The sequence below is a fragment of the Lissotriton helveticus genome, chromosome 1_1 (assembly GCF_964261635.1).
Source record: "Lissotriton helveticus chromosome 1_1, aLisHel1.1, whole genome shotgun sequence".
Classification (NCBI taxonomy): Eukaryota; Metazoa; Chordata; class Amphibia; order Caudata; family Salamandridae; genus Lissotriton; species Lissotriton helveticus.
In genome coordinates, this window is record NC_136057.1 from 902,635,213 (window position 1) to 902,659,093 (window position 23,881).

A 23,881-nucleotide genomic window follows, 5' to 3' on the forward strand; every position below is an offset into this window, starting at 1 on the left:
AGACAAAAATATATATATATATATATTCACTAAAAAAAGCAAAGGTTAAAGTAACCTAGAGGGTGCTCCTTCTCCCATCTCACCTCCAAAGCCTTTCCCCTCCTCTTCACCACCTCACTGACTCACTTCAGGAAGGGGTTCAAGACCTGGCTCTTCGACTGTGACCTGCTGCAAGCACATGGATACCCTCTTGGGTGACAAACCTTTACAAGTACCACCTGATTGATTGATTGATTATAGGCAGGTGAAAATTTTAGTGACAACATGACGTTTTAAACAAAACAAAAACTGAGATTCACCAGTTATAGTAATCTCAAGTAACTATAACTCGTGCCCTAAAGTAACTTTATCTCGTGCCCCCGCACATTGTTATTAATGATGTTCTTTTAGATGTTGCTGTGATGTTATCAATGATGTAATGGCACACATTAAGAGTGATATAATAAGTGAGGAAATTGGCAGTGCATGCCAAGGGTGCGATCAGTGAAGCATTTATTCCGGAGGTTGGGGAAGTAAATTAGTATGAACAATATTATTACTCCTTGATTTTCTCTGTCATAACCTGAGTCTTTGCAAATTCAACATTTGTTAAGTGGAAAAAGGCTCGACAATGCCTACCATTTCGAGCCTTATAGTTAATGTTTGTTTATGAATGGTTCAAATGTCCCTTTTAGGTCTCGGCTGCAGACAACTTTTAGCTGTTTGTTGTCAAAGACTTATTGTGGGCATTTCTAATACGGTGGGCTTTGGACCAGCCCATTCCCTACAATTGGTTGGCTTTCCTCTCATTCTCATTTGCTTGAGTCTTATTCAATGAATTTCCTTCCTGTTTTTGTGTTTGCCCCTCCCACGGAGCATAATCTCTTTACCATCCTTTTGATTGGATGATTTGTATCTTTCCACTGCTTACAATTGGGGAACATCTTTTATCTTTATCTGCCAGCGCTCCCTTCTGGTGCATGTGTGTTTTTGCTCTTTCCCTCTTGTGCTCCATCTCCACTAAAATACCTCCTGCACTTCAGTGATTCTTTTCTTTCACTCTGGCTTGCCTGTAGCTTTTCTCATCCCTCATCGCCCCACTCGTTTTTTTCCTTTCATATTTTGTGCCACCTCAACTTTGCTACGCCATTGCTCCCCCAGCCCCTGCTTACTCACCCTAGTCTTCCCCACCAGTTCCACTATTCCTACCCCATCAACATCTTGTTCCATTATTCATGTATTTATTTATTTATAGGTGGGCCCAAAAGCTGCAATATGCAGCCAGGCTGCTTCCTTCTTTAAAAAAATGTTCATTGGTGCCTTTTAATTTTTTTAATTTTGTTTAGTGATCTAAGATGTGTTTCTTCAATCCTGAACAATAAATTTCACAAAAAAATAAAATGGCTGCTTCGTGATAATGCTTGTGCAATCGTAGTAAATAAACCATGCACATACAGGTGTGATGAGGCCAGGGCCGCTATAGCGTCATTATGCATGCATGCACATGCGTGATGACACATTCAAACATATGCATAATTGCACTTTTTTAATTTTCTTTTTCGTTTTGTTTTTAACAACATCAGCAAAAAGGTTTTTTGGTAAAAAAAAACAAAAAAAAACGCTAACAAAGCCAACAAATGTGTATTTACAAAACCAAAAGGTGAGGCCTATTTGCTTTGCCAGTGCTAGATTTCTTTGTCTATCTTAGTCTCATTCAGTTCATTTAGATTACTCCAACCACAGTCTCTTGCAATGTCTACTCTTGGAAATATTTCTTTGATGGTCATAATTGGCGTATAATTTTAGTAGCTTATATTTGTATGCACAGTTGGCAAAGCAGTAAGGGTTTATCTGGCAAGCCTTGTAAGTATGGTAAAAACGCAGCGGTGTGCATGTAGAACTACGAACTAAGGGCTAGATTTATATTTAGGTGAAAAGCCCTCCATTCCGCCATTGGGATGGAGTAAATTACTCCGTCCCCATAGTGGAGATGCCACCCACTTAATTTATAAATGACCCCCAAGCAGGCACACATTTATTTATAAAGGCATTGGCAGGAACCGCCATCACCGTGGTTCCTGTCCATGCATTTTACTGTTTGCTTCAGTGCTGCGTCGAAAGGACTCCGCCCTGCAGCAAACTGTATTCTTTTTTCCATTTAAAAAAGAAAATCAATCCCATAATGGGATTTTCTTTTTGAAAAGAAAAAAAGTAATGCTCCCCTGCCATGGGAGGCTTCTCTCATGGTTAGGGGAGCATTAGAATGATTTTACTCGTCATTACCGCAAGGTTTTACCTTACAGTAAAAAATAACTACATGTCCTCCCATCTGAATTTGGTGGGCTGCCTTCAGAGAAATTTGCCACGGTGGGGCAAAGTAGTCTGCGCCAGGGTCAAACTTAACGTCTGCCTGTAATTAAATTTGGTGGCGGACCACTATATTGGCGGGGAGGGAACTCCACTGCCGTTCCGAAAGAGTACCCTCTCTGCCAATATATAATTCAGGCCCTTATTCTGTAGAAGTCTTTAACACCAAATTAGCAAGCTAAGAGTTTTTATCGATAGGCTTAGGTTTGTCTGTTTTTTCACTGACCGTCTACAGTGCGTTACTTCCTGCACTTATGTTTTACTTGTATAACCTGACTAGTTCAGGCCTATGCACTCAGTCAAAACTATGGAAGTGTAGCTATTTAAAGGCTCCTTTCTTAGGCAGTCATTTCTTATTCCTACACTAATTTTCTTTTATAGTTGCAGTTCAGTTGGGTTAATTGAGAGATAATAGACTTTTTTTTAAACTACCTAAATAATAAATACATTCACAAATAAATAAATGTAAGCTTATTCTGATGTTACGGGGCTACCAAAATGATAATTGAAAATATGCTGTAAAATGTGGCATTTCCCTGCGTTTAAAAATAATAGTCAGTAGTTCCCCAAATAGGTTACATTCAAAGGTTGTGCTCTCTTATATGCTCAGTATAGTGGGTGTCTAAATAAAACAAGTCTTAATTGCTCTATTGTTTATTAAGGTTTCTGCAAGCACAGAAGACTCCTCAATGAGCGGCTATCTCTACAGGTCAAAGGGTCTAAAGAAACCTTGGAAACACCTATGGTTCGTGATCAAAAACAAGGTGCTGTACACTTACGCTGCCAGTGAGGTAAGGACACAAAATTAAAGATGAAAATTGATTATATTTGAGGGGCATCCACAATTACTCTATTGGTATGCCAAAGGCCTTTTTTTTTTTTTAAATACAGTTAGCCTTTTTCTGCTCTATAGGTGCCCCAAGGAAGGTGCACATTTTAACTACTGGCCAAATTGACCTAATTTAGGATGCACATGCACATATGCAGTGTCTTTGGGCTTCCACGAGGACACATGATGTGCATATCCTAATCCTGAATAGTATGCAGGGAGGCTCAGAAGGACCATAGCTCAGAGCGGCCTACAATGCACCTCTTACCACCTCTGCATCGATCATGCGATGACCGGGGCAGCTCCTGGCCAAGCGGAAGGCTTCCTATTGGCCATTTCTGCACCTGCACATGCGAGCAGTCACCTGTCCCAATGCAGATCACCAGGATGCTGAGGCAGGTAGCCTTCAGGCTAGCGAAGACTTTGATGCTGCTGTGCTGGTCTGCAGCTGTAGGAGAAGAGTGGGGCCGCTGGTGAGCAAGGTGCACTCATTTGGATGGCAGCAGAAACAGACCCTTGAAGTTTGGTTGGAGCCACTATTGTTCTGTAATTGTTGTTTTATTTGTTTTAGTTCAGTCTCAATATGTTTCTTGCGTTTATGCCAGAGCACTGTGCCTCGTTGTAAGAGATGGCAATCTGATGCTCCCTATGATAGTCTGTCTGTCCCATGCTTTGGCGTCTCGTTAATTAATCAGGCACTATTCGACTCCCCGTTTCTGCAGTTAATATCTACTCCCATGGCCCCTCCCCTCACTCTCCCTCACCTACACCTGCTCTCTTGCCATTTCTCACTGTAATTCACCACGATTCTCCAGTTTTCAATAAAATGTACTCACAACAGACCTGCCCCCATCTCCTTATCTGTGAAACTCAGGGAAAAGACCGCCCCTTCTGCGAGTGAGACAAGTGTGGTTGGTACACTGAAGGATGAAGAGACAGCAGTAAAAAGATGGGGTCTTTACGTGATGTTGCTGATTGCATCCACATGACGTTGTGAAACTCTAATGTTTTTGTGTTTATGCCAGTGGCTGACTAACAGACCTCCATAAGGACAATTACATACTTTAAGTAGTTCTTTAAACCATAGTAGTTTCAATTTATGTTTTTCTATTTCATAGAGGTCTGCAGCAATTCTGTCAATCTAGTTCAAGACACTTTGATGCACTTGTATTTATTGTGTCAATGAATGCAAACAGTTGTTACCTAATCGGGGGAGGCCTCCTAGTAGTCTAGAAGACATGGGGTACATGCTAATGCACCCTGTCTCTGGGTGCCAGTCACCTAATGCATACTCTCGTCTGGTCCTATTGTCTAACATGCTGGCTCAGTGAGAACTTGAACACTGGTGCTGTGCTTTCTCCAGTCCCTTCTTAGCTGAGTGTTAACAAGGCATTTGCCTCTCCGGGGACCAACATTCCCCGGGAGATTTGATCTTGTGGTCAGCCGCCCTGCCTGCTGGCCAGCAGTGGGTAAACCCTTAAATAATGAAGGACTTTGGCAGCCACTAATTTCCAGCAGCCGAACCCCCAGTCAATACAGAAAGTATGTCTTCGTGGATTGTGATGTATATCCTTTTCCGTACATGATGTGTAACCTGTTTGCCAGAATAAAACAATGGTTGTGCGATACATTAGAGCAGAAGCTAGTGATCAATTAATCTGAATTAGTATTAAAACTGTTCATTTTTTGTGACTAGGATGTGGCTGCTCTAGAAAGCCAGCCTTTATTGGGATTCACGGTGACAGAAGTAAAGGACGAGAGTTCAGAGTCGAAAGTCTTCCAGCTTTTGCACAAAAACACTTTATTTTATGTCTTCAAAGCAGATGATCAACATAGTGCCCAAAGGTGAGTGAAAGAGCGAATAAATAGAAAAGTGTAATTCTCCATGTATTCCCACATCTTCAAGTGGAACCCGATGGCCATCCCTCACTCAACTAAGAGTAAATTCCATATTGGATCGACTACTGGTCACATATATTGCTTGTGCCAGATTGTCCATACAAGTGCTGTTGAATGTTTATCTACTCCTGTCTTAATTTGAGGTTTTTAAAAGATCAAGAGCAGCACTGGAAAGCTACCAACTGTAATTTAGCATGTGAGTTGAGAATTTAAAAAGAATGTATTGTGTTTGGAGCAGACTTTGTGGGGTGAATTACTTGGTTAAGAGGGGTTTTTGTAACAAGACATACATAGCAATATTGATTTTATGGCAATATAGATAAGCCGGGATTGATAAGAGACTGTACGACACTGCATAGCTGGTAGGGATAAAAGGGGTGTGCATGTAGGGTATTCCTCGTTGTCTTGTTAGATGTAGGGCCAAGGTAAGGGTGGAGATGGAACCTAAAGTTACTTCCAGACACTTTTCCTCTGTGTTACAGAGGTGCTTCACAACTCTCCACAAGACTTCTATCAACATCAGGGCGAGTGAATAGAAGATCAAATAGCTTTGTATGCCTTGAAAGTAAAACACTAGTGCTACAGCAAGTCTGAGGATTGAGGGTATGTGAGCCTCACAGTTAATTATTGTAGGCCTGACGCCTCCTACTTAACTGAAATTGCTCCATATGCTTGTGTCTTTTTGTGTTACTATTTCGGAAGTGGTGTTCTGGTGCACAGGAGCAAGTACCCATGGACCCAGTCCTCTGGCCGGTTCCTCCAGTACAGGGTTTTCATCCAAGGTGTCAGGTGACCTTACATGGAGGTTCAAGTCTCAAAACTCTGACCTCTTTGTTCTCCTGGAGAAGTCTCCAAACCCCCTTTTTTCGTGGTTCACCTTGGCTAACCTTGAGGTATTGTACATGCGTCTTTACAATGCAGCCCACTGTAAGAAACCAGGATACCAAACTTGTACCACATGTTGCTCCAAGGTACTATTTATGCAGTCTTCCACAAGCAAGGTCACCTAATAAGTAGCCACCAAGGTCCCTTTAGAATCTTTCTATGTTATTTGGTCAAGGTTCTCTGGTCAGTTTGACCTCACCTTGCTAACCCAATGCAATGTGACGTGAGGTCCATAACATTTAGCAAGCATTCTTAGGTGACACATGCTAAAAAGAGCTCACAATCTTGAATGGATAGGCTTGAAGATGAACTGTAGCCAATAAAATCAGCCCCTTTTTATGAAGAAGCTAACAAGCTGGTGTTGGAGACTGTCTTCATGCTGTGCTTTTTCACCTCATGTGGCTGGAGGCTGAACACAAGATTTAGCCTCATGGGGCTGCAATGACCCGACATACACTGAGGATGCCTCGAAGAACTCTGTTCCTTCCTGTTTGTTGGGGAGGGGGTTGTGGGATGATGGAGAAAATTCAATTTTGAGTCTTGCTCCAATAGCTGCTGTAAAGTTCTGTGGTTAGACTAACGTCTGTAACCAATGTCTACCAAGGAACCATGACAAAAGTGCCTGCTTGGCTTGTCAGACCTTCCAAACTAAAAATACCATTCAGGACTATAGGGACAGCAGGTGCCCTACACCATTATGCTCCACCACAACTCTGCCACTGATGCCAGTGACGTCAAGGGTTTCAAGTCTTACGACAATGAGGGGAAACCATCCGGTTGCCCATAAGGTCTACAGTAGCAGAGTACATATTTTAACTCCGATTAATATACTGCTGGAGTTAAATCGGCAGGGACACTACTGTAGCCTGTACTCGTGACCAAAACTTCACCTCAGGTTTCCTCACTTGACAATCGAATATCCGCTCCAATAGGACCACCCCATCACAGTGGACAGTCACAGAATGATTAGTCCTGGAAGGGAAGGAGTTTTGACTCCTACAAAGGAACAGTCTCAAAAGCAACACCATGCCTTACTGAAAAAGGCTCAGGCTCTGCAGTCTTAAATCGATAACCGTCATGCCCCAGGAAGCCCCTTCAACATCAGAGGTGGCTTGAGATCGAGGTAAGTCCCGAACTCAAAATCAATCTCAGCTCAAAGATGAAACAAAAAAGTCTATGGTGCTAAAAACGTCAAACTGAAACTATACATGAAGAGGTAGCATTAGATCCACTTGTATCAAACTTGCTCAATGGTCACTACCAGACCATTTATATTGATCTGGATATTTTGTGGGAAAAGATTCTCATGCTCATCAGCCACTCCAACACAAAAAGCATAAGCTTACATTTGAAGACTTCATTTCTTTCAAAAGAAACACTTTTCCCATTTCCAAAAAAACAAAACATAACTGCTGTACCAGAGCCTTTTTCTCCATTGCCAGCTCTTCCACAGAGGATGTCGTGTCCACTGATCCATAAGCTCTCTACCAAGAGACCGTAGAGGGCGGAAATGGGGATGATGCATGGCATCGTAATAGGGTCTATCTCATGGATGAGGAACTGCTGGTAGCACATCCTATCAAGGTTTCTCCACCTGATGAAACGTCAAAATTCCACGCGGTTTTCCTCATGATGACACATAAACACAAAATTCTGGTGCAAACTGACGAAGAAGAGGAGGATTCTTTTATAAAGACTCCGGAACCTGAAAAAATAACCAATATTTGCCTCTCATTATGACAGTATTGACAAACATTACAGAGAGACAACCTTGCCTGAGAGGTCAGCGGCGTGCTTCCACATCCTCCCACATCCTGTTGTCTAAACATTACAGAGAGGTTTAAATATACCGTTATAACACAGATTGTCCAGGAGTGCTAAGTGATCTTAATTCATTTCAGTCTAAAAAATTATAAAGATCTCCAAAAACGCATATATACATGTTTTTTGTAGCCACCACCAGTGTGCAAAAACTACGCTCAAGAGGTAAACTGAATACAAAATGAGATATATTTGGATGTTTCACAATTTTATATCATGAAAAGAATGTTGTGTGGACATGGATTATGTCTTTCCATATTGGGCAAGGCATTAATGCCCTTTCTAAAGCACCACTCCCATCAGAAGAATGGAGAAAGGGCTGAGTTTGTTATTCAAAGAACTTCCATTCCTGTGTGTAGCTCATGACTTGTGTATGAAGTGTGATAGAAGTCGTTGTCTAGTTCTGTTGTTCCTCCAGCATTTCTCTTTCTTAAGTGAAGGGAACTATAGGGCAGTATAAATTAAGCCGAGTTATACATTGAGAATCTGAGAGGATGAACCGGAGAGTGATTAACGGATGTGATCCATATGTTGTGAAATGAAATTGTGTGTGCTTTATGTATTAACACAAATTAGTTTGAGAAAGAAATTGTGGTTCCTAAACCTAAAAGCTGTCCCAGGGCAACCAAAGTAGTGTTTCCCAGTAGTGTGCAATGCCCCTATTCCAGACATACCACCATAAGCCAGAGCTCCTTCAACCTTGTAGAAAAAATGCCTGTATTTTATTTCACTATAGCTTTTGCAGTGCACAGAAGCATACAGTTTGACAGATAAGGAACAGCACAGCAAAATGATCGTATCCTGTAGATAGTGCTGCCTGCAATGAGTCAAAACAGAGCTGGTTTGCTTTTGCCTACTTCTAGTAAATATGGTAAGGAGGTTCAGCAACTTGTACATTTAAATTTAGGGGATGGAAGATGGTTGAAGGAGTTTACTGCTGGTACTCTAGTTAAATCTAGCAGGCTTTGTGGTTTCAACAGCATGTATTTAACTTCCTTTCAGAAGACTGCAACACGGGTCAGCAATGAAATGAAACCATATAGATGCAATATTTTAGTTAATAGGCGGAGCCACTTTGAGAAAACCACATCAACTAATATTCTTTACGGCAAGGTCACCTGCTGCAAACATTTATTGTTTACAATAAATGGTGTTCATTACTTTTGAAAAGATTTAGAAAGTGCTTTGTATCAATACATTTTGGATGGGTTGGTGGACGAGGAGGCTTGTGCTCCATTTATCGGATCTTGAACCAGATCTTCATGCCAAACAACATCTTAATACATGTTTTCTTTCACAGGTGGCTGGAAGCTTTTCAAGAAGGCACAGTTTTGTAGTACTCCATTCCAGCACTGTTTAATGCCAGTTTCATGGTTCTGAAGGAAGGTTCGAGCAGTGTGAAAGAGGCAATCCTCTACTGCCTTGTTGGATCTGTTGGTATGCTGTTGAGTCCATCTGTCACTTTGCCTTTTTGCAAATTCCCATCTTCTCTCCAAACTGAGTGACTCAAGAGAATTCCGGGTTTAGTCGAGAGGAAGAAACCATGGACAAAGGAAGCATGCTACCTCCCTTCGAAAGTACTCTTCAGACTACTTTATGTTTGCAACTGAGAAGGGGACAGAGAAAGATCGCCGAGATGAACAGAAAAATGAAACTTAAGAATTAATGCACATGGAGGTGACTTTTGCTCTGTTTCAGGAGGACTTTGGCCTCAAATAAATGGGGCAGACTAGACCAATCTCATGGAAACCATGCAGTACTGTCAATCAGCACTGACAAAACATGTTTTAATCCTATAGAAAAACAAATAGGGCTGGTATCTTATGTTTTTGTAGGTAATATATGTATATTTTTAAAAGAAATGATCTGTAATGTTTAAGTTTTATTTATTAAAAGCCATCATTTTCCTTTTAAATAGTGTATTTTTTAATGTTAGAGACGATCATAAAGTGCCTTCCTCGGTAACATACAACCTTGTAATTTCTTTTTCCTCACTGCACTCTTGACCACTGGTATCAAACACACTGTGATGCATAGTGAGGTAGTTAAAACAAATCTATCTCTTTCAGGATACATCCGTTTTAAATGTTTGGATACGTTGATTATCATGACAATGGGCAACCTTATTTTGCTTAAGGAGGCACTGGACTGTTTCAGTCAAAAAGCAGAGGTCAGTGAAAAGGCCTGCCGCGTGATACTAAAATGCCCCTTGTTCCTGTTTATGGTAGTGCACCTTTTTGTTTTTAGAAGAGGCCTGGTCTGGCACCAAGCTATGATGCACTATTTAATTTTGATCTAAAATACCAAAGTTTACTTTACATTTTAGGCACATGAGGTCTAAGAATTCATGATGCTTTGATGATGTTTGTTATTCTTGTTGAGGACATTCTTGTATAGGAAAATGAAAAGCCAGGTTAATGAATTGTTAGAAATAAAATAGGTTTATTCCCTCTGCATGCAGTTTTGCCCCTCCATCATTTACCGTCTAATAACACACGGCACCAATGGGTTGGAACATGGCGCACCACCGTGACAGATTTTATGAAGTAGACGGGGTGATGCAACCAGTTGTACTTGTTAGGATTAAGAAGTAGGGAAGGAAGTCGTTTTACACAACTCAGGTCCTCATGAAAGTACTGGTGCTACCATACAGAAAAAAACTAATTAGGACTGCGGAGTAACCAAAATGTTCACAGGAAAGACAATGAACGCAGAAAGACCACCTAGGGTGGTCAGTTAAGAGAGGACCATATGGCTTTGGATCTAGAAAAACTGAAGACTTATCGTTCTAGGACAACCCAACTGTAGTAATCTACAAAATAGGTGTCCAAAGTTGGCCCATGAGGGTTTGAGCAATGATTATTTTTATGAATCTGTTATCAATTTGCATATATTGAATCTAAAGGGCTGCTATGCACAGTTTATAATTGACATGAACATTTTGATTTGCAAAAGTAGTTCTGGTCCAAAAGTGGACACTAAATGATTCTATAAAGACACTGTAAGACCATAAAAAGAAGATAAGCTCGTACATCGAGAGCGAGAATGGTAGAACTGGATTTGGAAGGACAACTGTAAATTAGACTTAGAACTAAGGAAAACGTAAGACTATAGATCAAAATAGACAAGTTCACGTCATAGATTTGGAAGGAGAATATTTGCAAAACCCATTAAATATGGATGTATGTGTGCCCTACAACTGTGAATAGACGTGCAAGTTGTTTACAATGGAAGCTACAGTGAAACGACTCCAATATCACTCTCTTATTGTATATAGGGCAGCCCTGTAGGTTTAACACGTGCACCCGGATATGTGTGCATGTAAATGTGCTTTGCTCCTGCACACAGTTATTATAGATAGATATATGTAGTTCTTGTTTTTTAAATGGAAACTAATATTTATTTAATAATGTATAATGGTTTTGTTGATAACGGTGGATCTGGCTTTATTTTTTTATCTTTCAGAATTGTAGGTGTGTGTGTATGTACATACATACACACACATAAATACATAAATATTTATATGCATATTCACATTCTTTTAAATGTGTACCTGCTTATTTGTACAGAGGAATGACTGGGTTCTCCAGGATAGCACACAAAATTTAGCAGAGTTTATCCAACTCCCCCTCATTCTTCCAAACACGCATTTCAACATCGGTAAAAAGAAAAGAAAGAGCCTTACTATTTGAGTTAAAGAACAGGAGTTGAGAACATTTATTTGCATGTATAGTTTCCTGCTGCACCACATTATATATATATATATATATATATATATATATATATATATATATATATATATATATATTCATTCCCAAGACTCTGAGCCCACACAGCTTCAACACAGTGAATAAACCTTCCTTCCACAGGAGCAAAAAACATGGTCTCAGACAATTCACAATGCAGCAATTTTTATTGCAAACGGCTTACAACGCGTTTAGACTGGAAACCCAGTCTTGCTCAAAATCATGGCATTATAGAAAGATGTGTGTATTGTGTACATAACCTAAATAACGGATTAATAAAAAGCACTCCCACAGTGACACCATCTTGGAATGGTACATCAATAGCAGGTTATAAATGAAAACATTCACAAATGTGGCAGAATCTTTGGCAACTTGACAACAAACGTGTATACTGCTTCGCTGGTATTTTGATGTAGTTGAAGACTTATGGAACTATGGTTTCCATTTTGTTTATTTTACATTATTTAACTGATTAAAAATGAGTGACAGGTTTTTATAGTTAGTCTGATTTATCCTGCTGCTTCTGAAAGGGTGTGGTGCCCAAAGCTGTAAGATTTCCAGCTGTCTATAGTGACTAATTTAGGTTCTTATTCAGTGTTTGCTGGTTTTTAGCTGAAATGTCGAAATAACAAAAGGTGTTACCAGCACTTCAGAGACCCTGACCACAGCATGCGAGGCAGTGTCCTAGGAAGGCATCCATCCCAGAATTGTAAGACTGTCCAAGTACATTGATGTCCGATGTTCAAAGCTGTGCCCAGGGTAATTTAATTACAAGTAAAACTTAATTATTTATTGCAACGAGTTAGACAACATTGATAATTTAAAGAAAGCAGTGAACAATTGTTTTACATTTAATTGAAATAATGTCAGATCTTCGATGTGGAGTTCACTGGCATCTATGCAAATTAATTTTAACAATTTTGGAGGTTTACCACTTAGTCCTTTCGGGGCTTTGAATAAGAGAAACTGTTTTATTTGAAAAAGTAATGCTGGAGAGATGAGACGCAAATGTTTTTTCTTCTTGTCGAACTCTTAAGTTGTTTAGTTTCAGTGTGTTTTAAGAGGTACTTGACAGTCTTTGGTTATATCTCCTTATGTGACACTATATTCCATAGCCGAATGTATGACATTGCAATGTATGCCTTTACCACGCATGGTATGTATATTTAGGTATTCACAATATATTGTTAGTCCTCTCTTCCCAACCTTTCGGTGGCACCACATCAGAGTGTAAGGCACGAATTCCACTCTGGAAGAAAGGGAAAAGTTTCTTAATCCATCAAATATATATTTATTCAATTACAATATGCAACGCCAGTAAAGCTGACATGTTTCGGCATTATCCCTGCCCCTGGACCTGTGATGCATACTCAGACCTCTCTTATATACATTCATAGTGTCCCTTTTCAATTTAATTGGCTCAACAACAACTAAACTGGCAGCCCTATTACAATTTTGGATCTTCACATCCTCCATTTTTCCCACATGTGACATCAGAATATTTACATGCGTTGCAATGTCTTATTTACCATGCAGCATTATAATCACAGTGGAGAAGCGGATATTATTTCAAGCATGAATCATAAAATCTGAACTCACTACGAATTCCACTGGAATCATGTACTCCAAAACATTGCACATAATCTGATACATCATATAGGCCAATCTCAGGCACTATGCATTTACAACTCTAATACTTCTGATTATTGCGCATAATCTGAATACTCCTAAGTATTTGCACATCATACAGTATGTCTACAATGTGATTCTAATTTAGACTGCATCTGGAACATGCGTGCGGCTGATGCATTTTTATTTTACAATCATGAATCTAAATGTATTCACAACTCCAATTCTGTTAAAATATTGAACTAAATGTAATAACTAATACATATTTGATATTACATTTAATTTTTTTTCATTTTGGGTGAGTAAATGTTCCCCCTTTTTAATTTACTTCTAACCTTCCTTTACCACTACCAACCCTTAATCTAAAATTACCCATACCTCAATTTCTCACTTCCCATCACTAAACCCTAAATTTACCCATACCACCCTTTACTACCCACCCCTAAACTATAAAAATTACTTTTACCTCCCTTTACCACTACCCACCCTTAAGCCCTAAAATGACAAATTGCCTCCCTTTCCCACTACCCAGCCCTAATCCTTGAATGTCATTAGAAATGTATATATACATACGTGTGTTTGTATATACACATTAGTGTACTGATAGATTCACCTTACCTATACTTACCACACGTGTTAAAGGCACAAATATTTACCTGCGTGTTAAAGACATTTTTGTAAGGGGTATTTCCCTCCATGCCATTTTGTTGTCTGTACTCTTCTTGTTGAGGGAATCTCTCTACTTTGTTACTCAAACATTATAATATGTTTTTACTTTGTCAGCTAAAATAAGCCTCACGTCTCTGAAAATGTTAGCTCTTCCATCTTTAAAAGGTTGGCATGTATGACATTACATCACAGTTTGGGTCATGGTTCAGTGTTATTAACTCTTTAAAGAGACAGAAAAACAATTAATGGAGAGCAGCCAGCTGATGCCATACCACAGCCAGAATAGCCTTTTTCAGTTCTAATTGTGGCCACCAATCCGAGAGTATAAACTGCAGTTGACTTAAAAGCCAGAACTAGATGAAAGGGGTTCCTGGTGAGATGGGCCAAGGGGCATTTCTGTTATCAACCCTGGTAGACTGCTAAGTCACTTTAGATTCTTTTGCACCCAGGCATTCAGTAATTGTGACTGAAAAAGAACACAGTCGGTGTTGTACCATAAACAGACACACATCCATATTGTTCACCTCACTAAGTCTGCACACACTTGTATATTTAGCTTTTATGTTTAGCTCAACCTTATAACTTTCAAAAAATGTGTACATAACTGTATAGATGGTTGGCCAAATGTTTTTTCAATTGCACAGGCGCAGAGCCAGACTTGTATGTATGTTGTAAAGTTTTGTAATTACACTGTAAAAAATACCTTTGTGTGGAAAGTATTAGTCCTGTTTTCATGAGTGTTTTTCTCGCAAGCACAAAACTGTGTAACATCCTTATAAAATCTGATGTAAACTTACATCTATTGAATTCTAATGTAATTATAAGGTGAAGGTCATCCTTTTCCATGTCTTTTTAATAAACAAGACATAAAACATAGTGTGTTCATGGTTGATTGTCCTGAATAACGAGATTCGATTCTGCTACAATAACTGAGTGACCTTGAGGTTATACATCTTCTGTTTGTAATATTTTAGCTCTGTATCTATTATATTAAAAGAGACCCAGCAACATAGGGCTAGAAAACCTACATTTTCAGGAAGCTGTAGAGGCTCAGTTTATGTGGACCTTTACTTTTTGGAAGTTATGAAAATGTCCTTACATTTGTAAAACTATGCCCCCTATCGTTAGTGGAGATCTCACAGCCTTTCTTTTATAGGTTGTGCCTGAAACAGAGGATGCGCTGTTGCTTGCGATCTATTGTTTCTAAAAAAACAAACTCTAAAAAGGGTCTAGTATCCCCCCGTTATTTAGAATTGGTTGGATTCACTGTCCGACTTATTTTCTTCCTTTTCATTGGTGAGTGCATGTTTGTGGCCATCGGCTTCACTTTGTTTTCGCATGTGTTTTTTCCATCCATGGAGCATGAACCAGATACTAAATAATTTCTGCTGTACTGGCTGCGCTAGATTTGTGGTACCTATTTTGTTTGTTGCTTTTGCTTGCAAAACAACTTGTTTTGGGAGTAGTTGGGAGATTTCTGTTCCAGTACAGGCACTGTGAGCTCTTACAAGGCAGGAATCCCTAGAAGTTCTACCATGCAGAAAAATGGGGAATACTTAGGATTGTCCATGGTTTCTTGGAACTTGGCATGCATCCACTCTAAACTCTCTGATCCAGGTTGGTTTGCTTATGTAGAGAGAAATTATATTTGCATTTTTCAGGAGACATGGGCCGTGGACAGGGTGTATATTAATGGTTTTATAACCTACAGCGTTGAGGCAATTGCACCGACTAAATCAGGTAGAGCTAGCAGGGGACTGGTAATCTTTGTGAAAAATACTATTGCCTGTAAAAACAAACGGCTACCAATCAACTCTGCTGACATACTAGGGATTCTGGTTACCTTTCCTACAAGTTTAATCTTGACTGTGCTCAATGTTTATGCTAGGTCTGTGTCCCCATGTAATGAAACTTTGGTGCTATCCCTCTAATTGGTGTATATCAAATCAATTCTAAAGTTTTGGTGGCTGAGCATTTTAACGTTTCTTTTGAACCTTGAGATTTAGGGTATACCAAACTTAGCATTGAATACTGGTAACTATCGTTCTACAACTGTAACCCTCCAGCTTGCATCTTTAGTTATGTGGAGGAGCCTAAAGGATTGTAAAGGGAGGACCCACTCAGGCTTGAATAGGCAGCCTAATTTTAAATGGGGCCCTAGCTTCAGTGTTATTGATTACATAGATGTTAGAATTTAGTCAGTAATAGAGGACATGATGATTGTTCAAATGTCATAGTGATCATAACCCCCTGCTTCGAAATATGTAAGGTGTCCTTAAAAGAAAGCTACGTAACTACTTTCCAATAGAACAGAACCCTCTTCTAGCTAATACTTGTAGAAGAGTAATCAGGCCCAGGGTTCCTGCCGATAGTGATTTGTATTAGAAGATCTAAGAGCCATTTGTGTATTTTTTGTCTGGCCTAGATAGTGTCCCCCCAATCAACAGGGACAATATTATCAATTCATAGGGACTTCTGTGAGGCTTTGGTATGTTTTTTTTTCTAAAAAAATGGCCGGTAAGAAACCTATTGGTATAACTCAGAGTGCAAATCAGCAAAAAGGGCCCTAAAGAGAGCAGTTAGTAAGTGTAGTCATCCTGGGATAGCTCTGGCACGAAGCAGATAAAAAGCTGCGTTTGCTAATGCCAAGCGATAATTTGCTGATAAAAATTGCCAAGACTTATTACTAGCAGCAAGGTGCAGCGATAATCTCTTCTTCTGGCATATCATCGCACATGGAAGCATGGATAGTATTACGATCCCCTTTCACCAAACCAGCCTGGGGAATGGGTTAGCCACTTTTCTACGCTATATGGTATGGTCGAGGATACTATCCCCACAGAGATTACGGGTACCAATCTTAATACTCTAGACACTTCTTTTTCTTCTAATATTACTGGTACTGGGCTGGTTTTTAGCCTGGATGATAATACATCAGCGATTAACAGATTGAAAGCAGCAAAGGCTCCTGGACCAGATCAGATACTAGGTGACCTGTATAAATCTGAGCCTGTGGTATGGGCTCCTTATATAAATCTCTTCTCAAATTGTATATTAGCTGGAGGAGATATTCCAACAACCTGAAAAGGGGCTGAGATAATTACTATACATAAGCATGGTGCTTCAATCCCTTCTAATTGCAGACCAATTAGTTTGATCGATAATCTGCAAAAGGTTTTTGCAAGGCAAGTTTTAGATGAACTCCAAGCCTGGATAGATGAAAATGCAATCTAGTCCCCCTACCAGGCGGGCTTCCGAACCAAGATAAGTACATGCGATCAGGCCTTGATATTCACATTACTTACGTGGAAGTACTTGTTAAAGAAACACAAATTATACGTAACATTTGTTTATCTGAGGGCTGCGTTTGAGCTTGTGCCCCGTTAAAAGCTATGGAGAGTCATGCTAGGCTTGGGTTTTACAACAAATTTGATAAACCTGATAGCAAGAATGCATGAGAATAACTATGCCCAGGTACGATGGTGGAACCACATTGACCTAACTAACATAAGCTATCTTACCTTATGTCGTAGGTCAAAATCAATATTGAGATTCTATAGACAGTCACAAATTCTGCTGTTGATCCCAGCATTGGAGCTTTACCGTGCCAAAGCCCAAAGTGGCACATTGTACGGCGCTGAGATCTGGGGCTATGTTAATACCCACAAACTGCCGGTGCGTGAAAATATTTTCATCTGATCACTCGTCTCTGTACCAGTTACTACCCCTCTACTTTTTGATTTGGGAATTAAAAGAATCTGGATGTGGCTTCGCTCAAGCCCTTAACGTACTGGTTACGGTTGTGGACCACACCCCAGTTAAATGATTACAACAAGTCATTTTGGGAGATCAAGTCACGCACCGTCATTTTGGGAGATCCTAAAGATTAGTGGCGCAAAAAAAATTACCATGGCTTAAACACATTGCAAATTGGTGTAGATTATTGGAAATGCCGAGTCTGTGGGATTTTCCAGAGAGGGCTAGCAAAGACAATCAGAGTAAAGGCCACGTACTGGGCGTTTGTGGCAAAGCATTATGCAGTGAGAATGACCAGCGGTCACCTAATAACCCAGTTTTTAATTTTTAAGCCCTGTCCCAAGTTTGAACCCTTTTTGGATTTGATCTCAACACCCCTAGCTAAAAGCCTGTTTGTTAGGTTTCGGCCCTGCAACTTACTTTTAAAGACTCCTAACAACCAGGTAATTGATCTAGCAATAGAAATATGTCCTACATGCTGCCTAGCACAAGGATCTGAGGAGCATGTTTTGTTTTTCTGTATCAAGTACCTTTCGAGCCACAGGAGATGGTTATGGCCAATATGCTTGAATTTAGAAATCGGACAATATTGGGTTTCCTATAGAATTTTGATGACCGGAACATCTGATCCAATAGTTTTTGCAGTAAGCCGTTACCTATTTAACGTCTGGATTAGGCTCCAGATGTTTGTAACCAAGGCTGATTAGAATGTTTATGTGCCTGGTGTATTAGTAAATCTTGTTATCACGCTCATGGAGCCAAAGGATATTTGAGGAAGATTGTGCTTAGGGAAAATGGTGAATTGCCTTTTGAATCCTAAATTGTACTCTTTCTTACTTCTATGTGGCTTGGAATTGCTTTTTTAGTGTTTTATCCCTCTTTTGTTATATATATCTACTATGTCATTTATATGGATTTAATTTCTTTTTTAATGAAAATTTTAATGAGGTTGTTCAAATGTATGGATTTTGTATACTTGGTTTTTATTGATTGAATTGAATTTGTTTTGAGATGGGAAAGAAAAGTCTCTTTTGGGAATAGGGAAGCAGAGAATAATCCTTAAAATAAATATCTTTAGCATATATTACTAGTGACCTAGCACTTATCAGCATGCAGTGATTCTATTCGATCCCCATTATTGAGGTTTAATTAGAAAGGTCAATTGAGAGGTGAACCTCTGTAAAGTTTTATGTTCGCACCCCAGGCATGTCCTTGATCCGCTCTGTCCCAGATGTTAAGACTGGCTTGCTTTTGGCACAAAACTGGGGAGCCAGATGGGTGCATCCACTGGGTTTATGTGCTGAAACCATTTTCAATAGGTTGTGTTAAACAAGCCGAAAATAATTAAAGCAACCCTTCCATGTAGATGCAGCCCCCCTCCCTCACACCTAGTTCTGCCACCTGAAGAAGGAAGCTGCCTATTGTTTGCCTCCGGGATTTCTATTGATACCGGACTACTGATTGTCCGAGTTGGATGCAATTAGCAGTGGCTAATCACACCATTAAATCGGGATCTGTGTGGGGCAGTTCGTCTTTGGGGTCCATCCAAATATGGCTCTGCAAACCAGTCCAAGTACATCCCTTTGTCACTTGACTCGCATGGTACGCCACACAGACCTACCTGCTTGCCGTGAGGGGAACGGCCGACGCCCAGGTCTTCTCAGCCGTGAGGGGAACGGCCAGCATCAGTTCTTCATTGCCGTGAGGGGAACGGCCAACGCTGCACTACACTCCCCAGCAGCCCCGGCACCTGTGACGCTCCTGCAGCGCCCGCTAGCGCTTAACAGCGCGGTGCACCGAGCGGGGAGCGAGGGACGCCACACAGACCTACCTGCTTGCCGTGAGGGGAACGGCCGACGCCCAGGTCTTCTCAGCCGTGACGGGAACGGCCAGCATCAGTTCTTCATTGCCGTGAGGGGAACGGCCAACGCTGCACTACACTCCCCAGCAGCCCCGGCACCTCGGCACTCCTGTGACGCTCCTGCAGCGCCCGCTAGCGCTTAACAGCGCGGAACACCTCCCGCTTCGCGGGACGCGCGCGGGCGGCGCCGGGCTGAGCCCGGGCAGAGGGCGGGCCGTCTGAGGCCGTCAGAAGCAAGAGGAGGCTGGGCTGGGCCAGAGACCCTGTGTGAACCCCACGGTGCCCTAAAAACTACACGGTAAAGTGTCTGATATAGCGCTGAAGGTCTACTGTGTATATATTGAGATACTGGGTGCCAAGTTGTTGGTGATATCTACGTCTCGACCCAAATATTCATTATATTAATCAGCCTCATGTCGGGACCAAAGAAAGATAAGCCTTCTACAGGGGTAGGTCCTCTTGACAACTTCTTAGTAAAAAAGGTGAATAAAATCATCAATGACAGAAGGGCCTCACTGGGTAAAGGTGGTTCATTGGATCATGATCGTTCTATAGTGGGTCTAACCTCTTTGCAGGTTCCACTGGAGAACAAAATAGTATTGATTGTGGGGCGGGTGCAGTAAGAGTAGCTAGTGCAGCAGAAGCACTGATCCTTCTGGCTCCCGACACAATAACTTCCGATAAATCATCTTCGGGCTCTGAGGAAGAGGAGATAGTAGAGCATAAAAGCACGAGACCTGTCAGAACCTGCAGAAAGCAGCAAAATAAAAGGGGGGGCAAGACCGCACTCAAGAGAAGGGGAGATACTTATCTGCATGACAGCCATATCTCCCATGAGGTGATCTTGAGCGTGGAGGGTGAAAATGAGGCTAATGTGACTCTGAGCCCTGTGCAGTTTGGCTTGCTAATTAAAACTATAGAAGCCAATATTGAATTAAAACTTGAGGTATCCCTTAACTCTTTAGCGGCCAAACTGGATACTGCCAACGCTGAAATAAAAAGACTAGGAGGTCTGATAGAGCAGTTGGCCCATCCTGTTAAGGTTAACCCCCCGCCCCTTTCAACTTGTATAGTGAATTTAGAGGATGCTGGGAAAAATACTACTAAAGTGTCTAATCCATCTTACTCACCTCGACAGGTCAGCAGAGCCGACATTGATCCCATTGTTCCCTCGGTCCCTTCTCCCTTGCCAGTAGCTACCACTGTTATACATCCTAAGCCAGGTCCCGTTCAAAACCTGAACTCCACGCTAAGTAGGCGAAGCAATTTTATTAACTTACCCCCGGACTGTGCTCCCTACGTAATTGTGCTGACAAATGTCCCGCTTTATAGCCCGGACAGAACCGACTCTCATGAGGAATCTCACGATTCTCTCAAAAATAAAGTGGTAGCTTGGCTAAGTTCAAACTGTGGTTACCCTACAAAATTTGTTGGTGAAATCATCACAACCAGGAGGGTAAACTGGATCGGTCCCTCGAGAAAAACCTGTAGAGGAGATTGTGTGGTAGTTAATTTTAAATATCCACAACACGTGGCCACAGTTTTACTACGGGCGGCATCAATGTCGAATGATGGCAACGGTATTCAAGCGCGACCTTTGGGTTATTTTTATAACCATCTCACTGTAGCCTCTGCCCCTAGACAAGGACTAAGTCCCTTTACTCCAGTCGGGCCCAGGTCGGCATGCCAAAGCCAGGGACAGAGAAGGGATAATTTGTTCAGTTTTGGACCCCCCCATTGTTACACACAATAGATTTGATGCTCTATCGGGACTTGACCTCTGTGACTGACGGGGGGCCGGAGAAGGTATAGCGGACGAAGTCCCTGTGGAAACTGTCTCTGTGGCTCCTGTACCTTCTTCCGGTGAGGTTCGTAACATTCCGATTGAGGTCAGTCCTATAAAAGGGGAGATGGTTAGGTTGTTATCCTGGAACATTGCTGGCTTACGGTCAAAGAAGGGTGACCCAAACTGGTCGAATTTCATAAAGTTTTATGACATTATTGCCATTCAAGAGACTTGGGACATGGAGTGCGATTATTGGTTGGATGGCTTTACTTCCTATTTTGTACCGGCCCTGCCCTCCTCAGTAGGCCGGAATAAAGGAGGTCTTCTGACGCTGGTATCGATTAACATTAAGGGCAAAATAAAAGTGATTGATTGTGCCACTCATAATTTTCTTGTTTTAGAGATAACTTTGGATGATGGCTGTAAAATGCTTCTTATTAATTGTTATAATGCACCGAACGGCTATCCTAACACTGTGCATCTCCTATGGTTAACAGATTTTTTAATCCTTTACAAGGAAAAGCAAACCACTTATTGTTATTTTATTTTGATGGGTGATTTTAATGTACATTTATGTTTAAATTGCGCTCTAACGGATGCAGATGGGCCTGATAGTGTTTCCCCCCCTCATTTAGAACATACTCAGAAGGGACTGGTCCTTGAAAACTTATTAATTGATAATGAATTGTATGAGGCAGAACTTTATGATAATAGGACACGGGTTGCCACATACACGGGAAGGGCCTGTGACTCGATAATTGATTTTATTTTTGTATCTTTAGGTCTCCTTAAGCATGTGTTTTCCTACAATGCTATTGCTATGCCACTGAGTGATCATAATCCCGTGGGGTTGGAGCTGGCAAACGGTTTGCTAAAGTTAAAATCGTTAGTTACCCCTCAGGTTATACTGCCGCTAAAGGTTAAGGATCAGGGGAGAAGAATTAAATGGGAAAAGGTAGTTCCTGAAGTTTTCTTCTTAAACATAACTGCTCTGGCGGTGGCAGATCTGAATGTTTGTGCCAATCCCCTCTCCAGGAGGGAGGAGGTTATATCCTCCTTCGAAGGTGTTTGTCGGTCAGTGGCCATAAACCTAACAGTCAAAGGTCAGGGGGGAAAAAATAAACCGGCGAAGGGCTGGTTTGATAACAACTGTAGTAAGGCCCATAACCTCTTGAAGAAAGCACTTAATACTCGCCCGAGGGATAAAGCTCTAGTAGTGCAACTAAGAAAGGATTTTACTAAGGCAATCAAAACTCATAAAAATGAAATAAAGAGCGATGCCTGGGTAGAACTAATGGATAAAGCCACCCTTAAAAACAGTGCAAAGTTCTGGTCAATTATCAATACTCCTCTGTTTACTGGTGAACAAAATACTGTGCTGGAACTTAATATTTCTGAGGTAGATTGGCTTACCCATTTTGAAAATATATATGGTAGCAGTTTGGAGCCGGAACCCTTTGTAGCCCCTATGTCTGATACCCCCATGGAGCCTGTGAGTTTTGATATAGCTGAAGTGCTAAGAGCATTGGAGGACACTGCAGGACGAAAGGCCCCGGGTCCCGATGGGGTCCCAGCGGACATGTTTAAGGCAGATCCGTTGTTTTGGGCAAATATCCTCACTAAGGTTTTTAATGCTTCTGCTATAGTAGGATTCCCGTACACCTGGTCCTCAGCTACGATAATTCCAGTATTCAAAAAAGGGCAGAGAGGAGACCCTAGATGCTACAGACCTATATCTCTGCTGGACTCCTCTGTTAAAATCCTAGGGAAGGTTGTCCTGGCGAGAATAGCATCTTGGGCCAAAGGGAACAATATCCTATCCGAGGCACAATATGGTTTCAGGTCAGGGAGGAGTACAGAGGATCAATGCCTCAATCTCCACCTGATAATTTCCAAATATACAAAGGCAAAAAGGGGAAAGATATTTTTAGGCTTTATGGATTTGTCCACAGCCTTTGATCTTGTAAATAGATCTAGGCTGTGGGCAATGCTCTTGAAGTTGGGTCTTGATAGTTCCCTGGTACATTTCCTGGCGGTGCTCCATAAAGATCTGAGAGCCTGCATCAGAATGACAACAGAAGGGAAATGTACGGCAAGTTTTAGATCAACCAGAGGGGTCCGTCAGGGCTGTATACTGGCCCCAATGTTATTCACGTTATATGTGAATTCATTGGAGGATGACCTAATGGCAGTCACGCAGGATATTCCGAGCATGGGGGGCGCACCAATCCCGGTGCTCCTCTATGCCGATGATGCGGTGTTAATTGCCAGGACCCCAATAGCCCTGCAAAAGTTACTTGATTCATTTGGAAATGTTATGTCTAGCCTTGACTTGGTGATTAATAGTAATAAATCCCATACCATGACAGTAGGTTGTTCAAAAAATAAAGTAAAAACCTTCCTTTGTGATGGTGAGGTTATCACTAGTGTTAAGGTTTTCACCTACTTGGGTGTTATCTTTGATCAAAGGGGTACTTGGTCACCGCAGTTAACAGCGAAAGTGAATGCGGTGAGAAGTTCTTCCTCTGCAATTCTGGGGTTCGCAAAGAGATTAGGGGGAAAACCCATTGAGGCTATCTTGGCTATTTACAAAGCCAAGACTGCCGCTATTGCCAGATACGGGGCTGCAATTTGGGGATATGTAAAATCTGACC

At 41.2% G+C, this 23,881-nt stretch overlaps 1 protein-coding gene across 1 annotated transcript in view; it reads left to right on the top strand.

Moving 5' to 3' along the window:
• The window catches only part of FGD6 (FYVE, RhoGEF and PH domain containing 6), a 266,156-nt gene extending 256,404 nt beyond the window's left edge, over positions 1 to 9,752 (top strand). Inside the window, exons 19-21 of the mRNA XM_078675951.1 lie at positions 3,009 to 3,137; positions 4,872 to 5,020; positions 9,081 to 9,752. Of these exons, the coding sequence (XP_078532077.1) occupies positions 3,009 to 3,137; positions 4,872 to 5,020; positions 9,081 to 9,117 (315 nt within the window). The 3' untranslated portion in view covers positions 9,118 to 9,752. The remainder of the gene's footprint in view (positions 1 to 3,008; positions 3,138 to 4,871; positions 5,021 to 9,080) is intronic.
• Positions 9,753 to 23,881: the final 14,129 nt, after the last annotated feature.